The sequence below is a fragment of the Tupaia chinensis genome, unplaced genomic scaffold, assembly GCF_000334495.1.
Source record: "Tupaia chinensis unplaced genomic scaffold, TupChi_1.0 Scaffold000185_1, whole genome shotgun sequence".
NCBI lineage: Eukaryota > Metazoa > Chordata > Mammalia > Scandentia > Tupaiidae > Tupaia > Tupaia belangeri.
The window spans coordinates 2,982,197-2,998,443 of NW_006159660.1; the positions used below are offsets into that span (position 1 = coordinate 2,982,197).

The 16,247-nt window shown below is 35.9% G+C and overlaps 1 protein-coding gene across 1 annotated transcript in view; it reads right to left on the reverse strand.

Annotated features, from left to right (window-relative positions):
• Positions 1 to 3,977: 3,977 nt before the first annotated feature.
• Positions 3,978 to 16,247, reverse strand: part of PPP4R2 (protein phosphatase 4 regulatory subunit 2) — a gene marked incomplete at its 5' end in the record, with an annotated part of 71,006 nt that continues 58,736 nt past the window's right edge. Inside the window, 6 exon segments of the mRNA XM_006146708.3 lie at positions 3,978 to 4,389; positions 4,638 to 4,927; positions 6,032 to 6,175; positions 6,830 to 6,904; positions 9,289 to 9,326; positions 11,099 to 11,192. Coding sequence (XP_006146770.2) covers positions 4,070 to 4,389; positions 4,638 to 4,927; positions 6,032 to 6,175; positions 6,830 to 6,904; positions 9,289 to 9,326; positions 11,099 to 11,192 — 961 coding nt within the window.

Below are 16,247 nucleotides of genomic sequence, written 5' to 3' on the forward strand. Positions count from 1 at the left end.
ACCTGGTGACTTGAATATCACACCAGGCACATGTACATGCACGCCCAAAATCCTCCTGAGAATTCTTAAGAGAAGGGATTGCGGTGTGGCCATCCCCCTGGGGGGTGATTTCTCGCTTTCTGTCTGTCTGGCAAGTGCACATGCCCTATAGCAAAAATCTCTCAAAAAAAAAAAAAAAAAGAGAGAGAGAGAGAGAGAGAGAGCTGTAATAAAAGCATTGTTGATTAGAAAAAACTATGGATCCTCACACACCAAGGGCAATGAGGGCAAGGCAGGGGTGAACTATTAGGGCAAATAAAGTCATTCCACACACAAAGGAATTCTTCTAGTTTAAATTTTATTGCATTATGAAAATAATACATTTATTTGGCAAAGTAATCTAAGCTCCAAGTTGAAATAAAAGAAAACTCTGAAGTGTACTGATTATTTTTAAAATGTGAAATAGTAGATGTATTCTAACCAATACATACTAATACTCTCATTAGGCCAATAACCCAATACACCTAATTTTAATAATTCCATATGAAATTACAAGCTGTATTTGCATTCATTTTATGATTAGCACAAATCTCAAGAGAGAATTGACCTTCATTTTATCAAAACCAATGAATTTAAGAATTCCTGTTCGGAAGACAATTTGAAATGCTATCCAAAATTTTTATTTCCTTTGGTTCTACAAGTTGCATTTTCATCCTCACAAGTTACATTTATTTATAATCAAACATTGTAGCAGCTTCAGGTTCTGCTCAAGTACCTTTTATAAGTAAACTAGTATATTACATTTACATTATTTGTGAAATTGCTGATTTTACAAATGCAAAAATGCATAAATACATGCCTATCTACACCGGCAAAACAAAATACTTTGACCCTCACTGCCTCCACAGGCCTCACCTCCTGGCCCAAGACCTGGGCTCTACCCTTTCTGTAACTCATTCCAAGACAAAGAACAGCTATGGCTTCCTGGTGGCCACCTCTCTGCTTCTGGCTGCACTTCTGAAAGGTGTATTTATGACAAACTCCAGAGTGGATTACACTTACCTAATAATCGGTATTTAAAATTTGACAAATTTGACTATTGATTTTCTCTGCTACATTTTTAAAACTATAAAAATGTATTTTTTCAAAAATGTACAAGGATAATTTTTCACTTTTAAAAGGGAAAAGTGCTAAAATGCATATTTTATATGTATGTTAGGCGGTTGGGAAAAGTCTTAACATAGTTTCCTATGCAAAAACACATCATGACTTCCTCAACAACCAAATATTTTCCTCATTAGCATCTTCAAATTTGTTTTTACATGTTTGGCTCAGAGTCTAGACTTAACAGGTAAACCAATCTGTTCACCTGCTGAAGGTTAAAAAAATGAAATACCTTTAATCACTGAGGTCTTTTATATTTATATCTTTCAATAGGGCTCTGTTTAGATGTGTAAAAAGAAAATGTGCCTAAAAAAAGTAACCTTTTAAAAGTTCACAAATGAATCAGTTACTATTAGAATAGTCATTTTCATTAAGCAATGTCTGTATTAAGTGCACCTGTATGCATACTTGCAGAATTTACTTCCAAATGGCCATCAGTATTCTAAAACCAGCAGAACAAGGTCTCCCAATTAAACTACAGAAGTATTCCACCTATTCCAGGAAAGGTATTCCATGAGCATCCTACAATCATCTGTATAAACAGCAACAAGTTTGATCTATGATCAACGTAATATCTAATAAATATTAAAACTATTAAACTATAGATTAAAATGCAGATCTCTCATAGAGTTAAATGATGTCATTTTGGTACATTCACCATTATTGTACTTTATTTAATAAAGAAATACATTTGCCCTTGCAAAAACAGCAATTGCAAGTTTACAAATAAAACCACAGACCTCAAAGCCATGATGATAAATCTTCAACTTATGACCAACAGAAGTGAACTGATTTGTTTACAAATGGCCTATGGCACTACAATTAAAATAAAAAATATCAAAAGGTCACAGGATCTTAAAGAATAGGTTTATTGACAATAATTTCATAAATTATTCTAAAGAAAATGTCTAAATTTCTAAACTTAAAATGTTTAAAATCTGTTCTTATTGGCAAAATATTCATCAATAAAATAAAGTAATAGGTCACTACAAATGAATGTCACATTTAAAATTTGCTTCATTTTAACATTTTCAAAAAAATTAATTTAAAAATGTACAATGTTTGATTTTTTTTCCCCTCTTGGGTACAGTAAGTCAATATTCAGTTTTTATTTCAACTATTAGACACATCTGTAAATATATCATCTACCTACTGGAAACCTGACAGTCAAATCAGTCAGTAGTATATTATCCTACAACATAAATGAAGCCAAATTTTTCTGGTATTTTTAATCATAGTAATTTTAAGTAGTCAAAATGTAAAACGTGTGGTTGCCCCCATACCCAAAAGCATACGTTACAGTGTCAGTAATTGTTTGCATCAGTTTTATAAGTTCATCTGTGTACTTCAGGTATCTGAAACTAAAAAAGGGATTCTTTTATATTTTGATAAAAATGTACTCGAATATTTTATAACATTAATATTTATTGCTTTATATGAATACTGTATTGAAAGCCCAAGCATTCAGTTTACACACAGAAATTATACAATTATATACCGCTTCACAAAGGCAGTGAACACATTACATTCTACAAAATCTACTTTACAGAAATTTAAAAATTCTAAATATCAAAAGGTACAGCTGAAGAAACAGGTATAAATTTGGCAGCCAGTAATTTTGACAGGGAAGTTGCAGCTTGCATGACTGTAAATATGTGAATTTGAAAATATTGGGTTTAGAGTAATCATTGTGCTTTGTGTTGATCTGAAAAATATAACACTGGCTGTCGAAGAAGCATGTTCAAAAATATTTAATTCACTTCAAAATGTTATACAAATTATGGTGGTTTCTATGCACCCCTAAAGCGTCAGTCATTTAGCTCAGGTACATTACTAAAGGAATATATTAATTCTTCCAGTACAGTGGTGTTTCATACCAATGACATTTGCATACTCAAGAATAATTTAGAAAGAAATGTGTAATATTCACAATGTTCAGAAAAGCAAGCAAAAGGTCAAGGAACCTGTCTGGTTCTTCTGAGATGGTCTCATGTCAGCTACATAAGCATTCATTCTACAAAACGGTAAGCTAATGTTTGAACACAATTTCCAAGATAAAGCACATTTTCTCATAAATAATGAAGTCTTTTTCTCAGGCACCTCAGAAGTATACAAAAGAATTTTAGTTTTAACAGATCTCTTGGAATGTGTTTAACCTGGTATTTCAACAGACTTAAGATTTCCAGGGTTTCACAAGGGCCAGATTTTATTTGAATTACTCAGAAGAGAAAGAAAATGTCTTCTGAAAGAGGTGAACTCAATCATTACCAATAGAAAAAGTATCCACTGTATTCATCTCTTATAGAAACAGAAAAATATAACATTTCCCCACTTAGAATAATATATATATATATATATGTATATATGACTTAAAGTTCCATTGTACATAGTCAAACAATAAAATCTGGAAACCAGCATGAAACCCTATAATTCACATGTTAAAATGTTGAAACTATGACCAAAATATGAAAACTGCTAGAGCTGTCAGAGACATGACAGAAAGCTTTCTTACATATGTAAAAACTAAGTGTGATACTCTTGAAGTACAGAAAGCTTTCTTGCATATGTAAAAACTAAATGTGATATTCATGAAAAGCTTTTCAAAATTATAATTACCTTCCAGTTTAAAAAATTTAGGCCTAAATTAAAAAAAAAAAAAAAATCTATACACAAACCACTGATTTGACCAGATGCCCAACAAGAAAACAAAAAAAGAAAAAGAAAAAAGCAGTAAGCAGGACCCAGGAGCTGATATTCACAGTTCTTACATGTACAACTCTTTCAGGATTTATTTATCCATAAAGTACTTTATTTTACAACCTGCTTCTCTTGTAAAACTAAAGGTCCACTTTATTACATAAAAGTTTTTATACAGTGTAAAACCAGAACTGTATGTAAAATACTGCATCTAAATATTCCTCAATAGTTAGTCTTGTTCCATTGGTTCATCTGTGACTTCTGTGGCTTCCTCGTCATTATCCATCGACGATTCTGATATAACCTCTCCAGTTTTACTGGAGTTGGATCCCACTATTTCTTCTGTTTCATGGCAGTCAGAACCACTACTTACAGGACCTGGATTTTCTCTACCTGCAGAATGTAAATCTTTCTCAGCTTGAGACAGATCAGATTCCTCCATTTGATTATTCTCCTCAGAAGTCTCTTCATTCACAGTTAAGGCATCATCAGATTCTTTTTCTTGATTTTTTCTTTCAGGGCTCATATCTCTTGATGTCATAAAAGACTCTAAAAATAAGCAAAGTTGTTATAGTTAAATTTTATTCTCAAAATACCTCCACAGTTAAGTTTCATGAACTCTGATACTCTACAGTTCAAATCCCATCCCCTGTGGCAGCAACTACATCTAGGTGAGAAAAAAAGCCTAACATCAGCATAAAAGGAGTTCCTATATGTTCAGTTCTTTCACTCAAAAACAAAACAAAACTTTCAGGAGCTCCTTACTCCACACCCTTTTACAGATGGTCTCCAAATACCTTCTTCTTCCTCTTCTTCCTCTTCCTCCTCCTCTTCTGCACAGTGCTGTCTGGTACAACTACTTTCTTTGTCTTTGTCCTGAGAGGAAGATGATGCTTCTGTTTCTTCGACAGTAACAGAAGAAATTTCACTGGAAGTTGTTTGGCTGGCTGTCTCTCTGACTTCACCTTCTTTGTCAAACCTGAGTCTTTTTACCTCATGCCCCTCAGCTTCCACAGCATCTTCATCTGGATGTTTATTTTTTACAGGGCTCCCTGAGGAAACCTCTGATTCAGATGCTGGAGAGTCACTGTAAATGTTTTTTTCAAAGTGCCGTTAGTAGGAATAATTTCTCATCATACATATTCTCATTTTTAAGGTCTAATAATTGTTTAAATTGTACATTTTAGTGTCAAAATTAAATCACAACATGTGAACAACAACAACAACAAAAACATAAGAGAATATTTCAAGGTAACCTAATCTGTTTGATGACTATTTACTATTAGGACTGACTCAGTAAGTCATATGAATTTTCTATGCAGTTTAAGTTAAAATATCCTATAACAAAACTACAAGTCTTTCATACGGATGTACTCTTTATTCCTCGCACTCATTTAATCCTCTTTCCCCTTAATTTGCTGCAGAAACCTTAAGATATAAAAAGTTCACAGCCAGCAGGTGACATGGTGGTTAAGGGCACTGGACTACCACACCGCAAAGCATGGTTTAAGTTCCAGACCTACAGGCTTACTTTCTCACTCTCTCTCTCCATCTCTGACAAAATTAAATAAATGAAGTTTTAAAAAATGATATAAAAAGTTCTCAGGACCAGCAGATGGCATAATGACTGTGTTGCTGGACTCCCATGTAGTTGACTGTGGTTGAGGTTCTGGACCCAACAGGGGCACGTGTGCATGTGTGTCCAAGATCCCAAAGGAGAATGGAGAAGAAGGGATTGCAATGTGGCCATCCCTTCGGGGGTTGACTTCTCGCTTTTAGTCTCTCTGGCGAGAGCATGCACCCTTATAGCAAAACTCTCTCTCTAAAAAAAAAAAAAGTTCTCTTACAGTCTATGAGAAACTAATACATTTTCAAATTTATCAAGAGCTTTTCTCTTTTCAGGTGACTTTCAAAAACAGTAAATAAAACGTACCATGACTATATTACTAAAGACCCTATATAAACAAGCTCCCTGAATTAGCAAATTGGCAGTTTTAAGTCTTTTTTTTCCTATGTCCACCTTCAGTATATGCTAAAACTGCAAACAGAAGCCAGGTCCTATAATCACATTAAATCTTACTTGATCTGTCCTTCAGAAAAGTACATTATAAATAGTAAAACTGTTGAAAATCATTAGCATACATTTATTTCAATGAAAACATTTGTCTTTCAATACAAAATATATACAAACCTGTGATTTTTCTCTTCATTCTGCTGTAAGTTGGACTCTTTGCTATCTGTGCTCTCAGGCAAACCATTAGTTGTCATGGGGGCTGACAAAGAAACCTTTGGTCGATTAAGTGGCCTGGGTGTTCCAGGCCCATTTATATTAGACCTATAATATAAGTAAAAATCATTCTCAATGTGGTTAAAAGTCATGCCTGTTTATATGAATACACCATCAAAGTATTTGCTATAATTCTTTCATATCCATGCCTTCCCACATCAACTAATTTTATGTAGTATATCCTTTTATCTCCCATAAAATGCCTAATTAACAAAAAGTATACTGAGGGACCAAAGGTGGCATGGAGGTTGGGGTGCTGGATTCCACATGGCCTATGGCACAGTTTGATTCCAGGACCTGGTGACCTGTAAATTATGCTGGGTGCATGTGTGTCCAAAATCCCAAGAGGAGACTGGAAGAAATGTAATTGTGGCATGGCCATTGCCCAAGGTGGAGGGAGGGTAGATTTCTCATCTTCCCTCCCTCCCTCCCTATCTCAAAAAAACTAAAAGTATATTGACCCCCCCAAAAAGGAAAACGCAAACTCTAAAAATCAATATTTTCAGGATTAGCAGGTGGCGTGGTGGTTAAGGTGCTGGACACTCCCACATGGTTGACCATGGTTAGAGTCTCGGACCTGGTGGCTTGCTTTCTCACTGCCCCTCACCCCCTCTCTGTATCTCTCTGGTAAAATTAAAATAAAATTTAAAAATAAATAAAATTAAATAAAAATAATTCTTAAAAAAAGGTCAATACTCTCACCTGTCAGTATAGCTTGGTGAATTTCCAGGAAACATAACACCATTCATTCGATTTAAACTATTGGAACTATTTTTCCTAGAAGAAAAGAAAATACACTGTTACTTGATGGTTGAATTATTTGATTTTGATAAGAACCACGAGTTTATAGGTTTTTTTTAAAGACCCCAATATTATAGACCCTAAAGAAACTTTCTATAAAAATTAACATAAATATGCCCAATAAATATAAGAAAAGAATCTGGTATCAGACAGTGACTTGACTTTGTACTATTTCCCCCCAAAATAATTCATTTTCATTAACAAAATGTGTTTTAGTTTATAAAAGAAAGCTATTCTTTTTTAGAAAGAATTATTTTATTTAACTATTTATTTTAATTTGACGAGAGAGGGAAAGACCAAGAGAGAGAGAGAGAGGAGAAAAGTGACAAAGCAGGCCGCCAGGTCTGGGACTCAAGCTGCAATCGGCCATGCGGGAGTCCAGTTCCTTTTACCACCATGTCACCTGCCAGCCACTAAAGCTATTCTTTTGAATCATGTGTTTTTTAATAGTGTTTCTGCCTAGAAAAATTATAATTTTATCTTAGTATGTTATTTAGCAACACAGGTATAATCTTTTTTTTTTTTTTTTTTTTGAGAGGTTTATGCTTTAGAACAAAAATTAAACCATAAAACAAAAAATGAGAAATCTGCCTTTTCAGGATCAGCAAATGGTGTAGTGCTTACATGGCTGGACTTCCACATGGCTGACCGTGGTTCGCGTCCCAGACCAGGCTTGAAACTCATGCCAGGCACATGTGCATGCATGCCCAAGACCCCGAGAGGAAAATGGAGAAGGGATTGCAGCGTGGCCACGCCGCCCCAAGGGATGATTTCCTACTTTCTGTCTCTCTCTGTCTCTCCAGCAAGTGCACACACCCTATAGGAAAAATCTCTCTAAAAAAAGAAGAGTCTGCCCCTTTACCATACCATTGGCTTCATAACATACTTTTTGTCTGTTTGCTACAGGGTGAATGCACTCATTGGAGAGAGAAAGAGAAAGAGATAGAGAGTAAGAGGGAAAGTGAGAAATCACCCCCCAGAAGGGATGGCCACATCTCAATCCCTTCTCCTCCATTCTCCTCTTAGGAGTTTGGGCACACACACACGCACACACGCACACACACACAAACACATACCCACTGTGTTTTTCAAGCTGCCGGGTCAGGACTTGAACCTCGAAGTAGGCCATGCAGGATCCAGCACCTTAACTTCCATGCTACCTGCTAGTCCTATATCATACCTTTTAAGGTATAATCTTTTTTTTTTTTTTTTTTTTGAGAGGTTTATGCTATAGGGCACGTGCGCTTGCCAGACAGAGACAGAAAGCGAGAAATCACCCCCCGGGGGGGATGGCCACACCACAATCCCTTCTCCTCTCGGGATCTTGGGCACGCGCCTGGCATGAGTTTTAGGCCACCGGGTCCGGGATGAAAACCTCGGTCGACTACATGGGAGTCCAGCGACATAGCCATTACACTAACTGCTGGTCCCCACAGGTGTAATCTTGAAAAAATATTTTTTAAGTTTATTTCTTCCATGAGTAACAGAGACAAAGAGACAGAGAGGGTCTTGACCCTGTAACCCACCCCTACCCCAGCCAACCCCAGATCCTGGGGCATATGCCTAGCACACTCAAGGTCTCCAAATACGAACCTGGAACCTTCCAATGAGGGCAGTCTCACAAAGCAACACTTTTTATTATTGCACCACCATCCCAGCTCTTTACCTCTTGAGAGAATTCTAAAAACTAATTCAACGTTGTTATTGTCTACAAAACCAGAGGAAGCTTAACTTTAAACCAACGGTTCCTAACAGTAGACAAGCTCCTCTCCCTTCCATTCACAAGTCCAGGGGACATTTTCAATGTCTAAAGACATTTGGGGGGAGAAATACTACTAAATCATGCTAACTAGTAACCTCCTGTAATTCCCAGGATATCAACATATAACAAACATTATGGCTCACAGTATCAACAGTGCCAAAGATAAGGAACTATGTCCTCAACTGAGCTTTTACTTTGCTATATAAATCTTGACAACTAGACAGCCTTCTATCATGAACAATGCCATTAAAAAGCTATTCTAAACCTAGGAGCTATGCCCTAGAAATGCCCAGAAAACGCATCCAGGATGACATGGCAGGGCTCTGAGTGCCACAACAGTGCATAGATCCAACAATATTAGAATCACAGAAGATAACCAGTATGTTTAACCTAAATCTCTTTACTAAAAAAACGAAAGTAATGTTATTAGTAATATTCTACTTTGGTGAATGGATGGCAGGCTCACAGTATTTATCTATAAATGCTATCATACTTAATTATACATAAAATAAATGCCACCAATTTTAAGAATATTTTAGAAATAATAATCAGAACACAGTAAATACACTAGATATATAAAAAAAACCTCTGTACTTACTCTGAAGAAGGATAAACACAGCTAACAACCATCACATTCTGCAATAACAAAAATCAGTGACTTAATAAGAGGGGGTTAAGCACAACATAAAATTTAATTGTTTATTTTTAATTTAAAAATCATCTTGGTAGATTAAGTTCCAAATTTTGCTAATAAGGAACTAATGATGAAAAATGATAAAACAAAAAAAACTAAAAAGTAATGCAGAACAAAAACCAGAATACCTACTAAAATATTCCTTCCCCTATAGCGCCCCCCTTTTGTAAACCCCGATCTAGTTATCCTGGAGCCCTGACATCACAGTAGAGTGGAATTGGGGTCTTATATTAGATGGAATAACCCAAAGCGATTTAGAGATTGAACTACTTAGGCCAAGAGCAATGATTTTCCTTATATAAAGCAATACTGGGAACCAGCGACTGATATGTATAATGGTTCTGTCACTGGACTCCCACCTAGTCAATCACAGTTTGAGTCCCAGACCCAGTGGCTTGAAACATTCCTGGCACGTGTGCAGGAAAAATGAAGAAGGGATTGTGGCGTGCGTAGCCGTCCTCCTTGGGGGTGATTTCTTGCTTTCTGTCTCTCTAGCAAAATGCATGCACCCTATAGCAAAAATCTCTCTTAAAAAACAAAAACAAAAACAACTCTATCCATCATATACCCCAAGGAAAAATGACTTCCAACATTTTTTTTTTTCTTTTTTTTGGAGAGGTTTCTGCTATAGGGCACGCGCGTTCACCAGACAGACAGAAAGTGAGAAATCACTCCCTGGGGGTATAGCCACGCCGTAATCTCTTCTCCATTCTCCTCTCAGGATCTTGGGCACGCACACACACGCACCCGGCGTGAGTTTAAGTCACCGAGTGTGGGACTTGAACCGCGGTTGACTATGTGGGAGAGTCCAGCGACATAGCCATTACGCTAACTGCTGGTCCCACTTCCAACATTTTTTGTAATATACTTATAATCTTCCTGATAATAACTTTTTTATTAATCAACATTCACTGAAAGTTTACTATAAGTCAGAGTAAATGCTTTGCCTTTAACTCACTTCCAAGCCCTATTATATACATTTTACAGAGAAGGATACTGAGACTTTTAGGTTAAGTAACTGGTCCATGGTCACATAACTATGAAGCACTTAAAGCCCTGATTTGAAGACAAGATCCCTGGTGTGACTACTGACTGACATATTGCATCTTCCATCCAAATATCCCCCAAAATTAATTATTGAAAGAACCTGACCTGAAATATAAGTACTAATGAACCATCTCAGTATCTTGCTCTTTGGCAATCGTTCTGAATTGAGGGGGGAAAAGGTTCAATTAAACATATTAAATACATTTGGAAAATACTCCTTTTAGCTAAAACATCAACTGCATAACTTCTCAAACATTTCATGTGTTGATGAACTAAGAGACAGTAATAATAAGGTGTAAGCCTGCCTCCAGCCCTTTCTATTAAATCTCTTTTTGAAACACAGAATATAATTTGGGAAAACTCAATGTATGCTAGAAAACCTATTTCAAGAAAAGGCACCTGAAATAGATCTAACTCAATGCTCTTTTCTGATATCTATTAGGCTAGTTTTTTTTTTTTTTTTAATGTATGTGTTTTTAATTATTTTTACTTACTTTTATTCATTATTATTATGTTTTTCTATCTGATTCGGGGGATGTGAAAGCATGCTGCCAGGTCCAGGACTCAAATCACGGTTGGCCATGTGGGAGTCCAGCGCCTTAACCACCATGCCACTTGCCAACCCCAGGCTACAGTCTACTATAATCCTAATAATTAAAAAAATTACCTTTTCTACTCCTCTGAGAAATTTGTCTGTTCCTGTATAGTTTCTCCTTGGATCTGTTAGCAATTCACACAGTCGCTGTATAGTAAAAGGGATACTGCAAAAGAATGTAATTTTATAGTTTGAGGTTATTAATTGTCGAGAGAATTAGGAAGATTATATCTTTTGCTGGTTACAAAAATTCTACAACAGGGATATGAGTGGATAAATAATTTAAATATAGACAATAATAAGCACACCTGTCCTTTTAGACAAAAATATCCTTTCCCCTTTACTTCAAGAAGCAGTAAAAAGAAACATCTAAAATTAGCAGAAAGCTTCAAAACTGACTGATAAAACAATTTTAATATAATATTCTAAATGGTGATACTTCAACTTTAGGTTTACAAGAGAAGCAACACATAATCACGTTAGAGTTTATTTAAATACAGAAACTTTTCTTCAACCATTCTTCTATACAGACTTCTTCACGCTGTTTTGAACAACTCTACAAATGTTTCTGTTATTAGACTGAGACATGAGTCCAATGAAAAAGTATTTCAAATATGGTTTTGCTCCATTATTAATTTCATATAAAACCTCCATGTTTAAAATATACAAACTTAAAATACACACACACACACACAATTTTCCTAAGAACCGTATTAACCTTACCAAATACTTCCACCACATTTCAATTTTCACTTAATCACAGCAAATACAAGGTTGACATAAGTTGGAAATAAAATCATTTTATAAAACATAAAAAAGTTTTGAGCTCATATCAGTAATATTCATCAGAAATGCAAACTGAGCAGCAAAGGTATTAGCATTAGGTTAAAAAAAAATGTAGGTCAAAAATACAAACATAAATCTTCACATTGCCGTTTTTGTGATATAAATCTGTTTATTCCCCTAATGAAGAGAATTACAAAGCCTCAAATTAATAGGAAATTTTTGACAAAGCCTCAAATTAATAGTTAACATTCACAAAGTTTTTTACTTTTTATATAAAGTTTAACATATTTTTTCACACAAGGTAAAGCAGCTATTGAGTAACAGTGCTAGGACTCAAACTCTTTTCCAACTTCAAGTACCACATGTACTAACAACTTGCTTTTTTCATAATCGTAACATCAATACTATTCTTTTTTTTTTTTTTTTTGGAGAGATTTAAACTGTAGGGCGCGTGCGCTCGCCAGACAGACAGAGAGAGACATAGAGACAGAAAGCGAGAAATCACCCCCCAGGGGGGATGGTCACGCCGCAATCCCTTCTCCTCCATTCTCCTCTCGGGATCTTGGGCACGCACGCACACGCGCCCGGCGTGAGTTTTAAGCCACTGGGTCCGGGACACGAACCGCGGTTGACTACATGGGAGTCCAGCGACATAGTCATTACGCTAACTGCTGGTTCCCAACATCAATACTATTCTTATATTCTTATAAAAGTTAGTATAAGACTTAGAACAAACTTAGAAAACATTTAAAATCAATATTATTCATATGAAAACAAACATTTTAGTTATTTGACAGTCCAAGAATCAAATTTTTCTCAAGTGGCATCCAAACCTAAAAGTGAGAAAAATCATTTTTCTGCCAAGACAGGGCATGAAATAAATTGTAAAATATTTGTACCATATATTTAGAAGTAACTGGAAATACAGAATTTCTTTGATGTTCTTGGCTGCTATAGAAAGTTTCTTTGAGTTTCTGACAAAAAATACTCTCTTTCTTGCTTCTGAAAATCTACCCAGAAGCGCACTATCAAAGCTAGAACATTTTAAACTAGAAAAGAGAAGTAGAAAGCACACCAATGGCATTACTAATAATGAAACAATAAGCTTACCCATTATTTTTATCCTACCATAACTAGATATACATAGCTAACACACACAACGTAACTCCATTAAAAAGCCTCAGGTATCTTCTCAAGCTGCATATGTAACAACCAACAACAGCACCTCAACTCTGTATTTCTCATATTTGTGTAAAAGCTTCCTAAGGACAGGATTTGTGACATATATTACACTCAGTCTATATTTTGTTTGCACATACATATACCTGAAATACAGAACCATATGGATTTCAGAGTATTAGTGGTCTGCCTGCACTTCACTTAAGCGCCCCCCTTTCTAGTTCACTGCTTTCCAAATCTTAAACTCACACAACACACAACCAAGCATTTCTTCATTTATCACTGCATTCTGGTACTATAGTTAAAACAAAGTTTATACATTATTCAAAACATGCAATATAGCACTAAGAGTTTGAATATTCAAATAGTACTTAAGTGACAACCATTTCAATAAATATTGCCTAGCTATGCCTTTTCTTTCAACTATTAGGTCGCTGGGAAGTCATAATGTATTTTTCTATTTAAAAATATGCCATGACTTTCCCCAACAACCTAATAAAATTATTTCCCACACCAAAACTCAGTATTTTTCTGCTGTTACAAATACCTTTAACAGACTTATACTGCATGTTTTTGCCAATTTTCTTCAGAAAGATAGGTAAAACTATAGATAATTATTAATACTATATATGTTGGTAAGTATTAATAGTACTTTTAGGAGTAAAAAAATTGTTTACATAACAACACCAACACTAACAGCCAATGATAAAATGAGTTTAACATTCTTAAGGCACTTTCAGAAGCTTCTGAAGCCATTCTAATAGGTGGCACTAGAATGTCATACAACACTCCCCTTCCTCATATGGACAGAATAAAATACCACTATGCGTTTCTTATAAATAAAAATATCCATTGAAAATATTAATAGAACTGATAACACACTAAAAGGTCTCTTTACATGTACCCTATACTCTTAACTTCTTCCATAAACATGAGAACCTACTTATAAAATAGAAATACCAATGCTTGCTTGATATCAGTATAGAAAGGCATGTGAATGATTACAGCAATAAATGATCATATATCTATGTATACAGTGCTATGGAAATAAACTGCATGCCAACCAAGTAACCATAAACTTGGGATCACTTAAATCTGAAGTAGGTCTTCTTTATTTTTTAGAAAGGGATTTTTGTTATAGGGTGCATGCACTCATCAGAGACAGAAAGCGAGAAATCATCCCCACGGGGGATGGCCACATTGCAATCCTTTCTCATCCATTCTCTTCTTGGGATCTTGGGCACGCACACACATGCACCCAGCATGAGTTTTAAGCTGCCGGGTTTCGTAGTCCAACTACGTTAGAGTCCAGTGACGTAACCATTACGCCATCTGCTGGTCTCTGAAGTAGGTCTTTAAAAGAAAGTATAAGAATAAACCAGGTAAACCAATGAATTTGGTGCCACCAAGTATATAAAAGGTTTACTTTCTGTGATTCTTCCATTAAATACAGCACACAGTTTAAAGTGACTCCTGAAAAGATTAAGGCTTTTTCCCAATGAAAACAACTAGCTAAAGTAAGACATACAGGCCAAGTTCAAAGAGCAAAAATGGGGGAAAGGTACATGCCACCTGTTCTCAATGAAACCTATGAACCACAGCCCTAAAATGGGGGGAGGGGGGAAGAATTAGCAAAGTCTTATAAAATAAGTAACTTGGTAAAAAAACATGCTGAGAGTTTTTGGGGCCAGCAGGCCTGCTGGCGTGGTTGCTTAGGGTGCTGGACACCCACATGGCCACTGGCAAATCAAGTCCTGGACCTGGCAGCTTGCTTTCTCTCTCTCTACTCCTCACATGAATCAATACAATAATAATAATAATAATAATAATAAAGTTAAATAACTTAAAAAAAAAAAAGAAAATATGCTGAGTTTTTAAAAATAAGATATATTTAACTTAGTTTACTGCTCATGAATATATTAACTTATTTGCTTACACCATAGGTATGTCAAACAAAAAATTATATAAGAAACTGAAAATAACCTGACTAGGCAGCATATTGATTTTAAAAAAGTTATTTTATTTACTTGCAATTTGGTGCAGGGGTGGGAGGGAGTGAGAAAGCAAGCTACCAGGTCCTGGACTCAAACCATGGTCAGCCATGTGGGAGTTCAGTTCCCTTAACCACCAATGCCACCTGCTGGCCCTGATTTTTTAATTATGCTTATTAAATCCAATGAAAATAAAAAATAAAAAAACACACGCAACGTGTGTGTGTGTGTGTGTGTGTGCGCGCATGCGAGTGCCTACTCCTGAGAGGAGGGAGAAGTAGAGAAGGGATTACAGCATGACCATACAAGCCCATTGGGAGTGCTTTCTCCCCCACCCTCTGTGTTTTTTTAGAAAGCTTACAGGCCCTCTAGCAGATTGTTCTTGTTTAGATAACAGGGTTCCAAATGAAGGAGACTAAGTATGATATAATACACCTGAAATACTTTAGAAAGTATTCAGTAAACCTCATTTCCTGGGCCAGCCTTAAAGTGCAGTGGTTACAACCTGCTCAGAGGAAGCTAGATCCCACATGGACAACTAGAGTTTGAGACCCAGCTTCAGTGGCTTAAAAACACATCAAATGCACATCCCTTGATCCCATGGGAGTGTGGGGTGCTCATTCTCTATCTGCTGCACACATGCCCCTAAAAAAAAAAATCAATCTTAGTTCCTATCATCATTACCTCATTTATTAATCTAATGGAGACCATGAGAAGAAACAAATGCTCTAAAGACCAACCACAAGAAAAAAAAAACCCTGAAAGTATAAATATCTTTAAATAAATTCCTTTTATGGGCCGGCTGGTTGTACAATGATTAAGGGCTATGCATGTGGCATGATCCCCACATGGTTGACCACTGTCTGAGTCCCAGCCCTGGTAGCTTGAAAAACACATCATTTGTATGTGCATGTGTGCTGAAAATCCTGACAGGATTAAAATATTGGGGAAAAAGAACCAGGGTGTGATCATGTCCCACTGGGGATGTTTTCTCTCTCTGGTAAGCATACACACCAATAAAAGAAAGGAAAAAATTTTCTTTTAATTCCAAAGAATGAACCCTAATTAGATATAGAATCACACATTATTTGCAATACCTATCTTTTTTTTTTTTCAGAATTACTTTATTTAATTTCACTCATTGTTACTTATTTTTTTATTTGACCAGAGAGCAACAAAGAGAGAGAGAGAGAAGGAAAGTGAGAAAACAAGCCGCCAGGTCCAGGACTCAAACTGTGGTTGGCCATGTGGGAGTCGAACGCCTT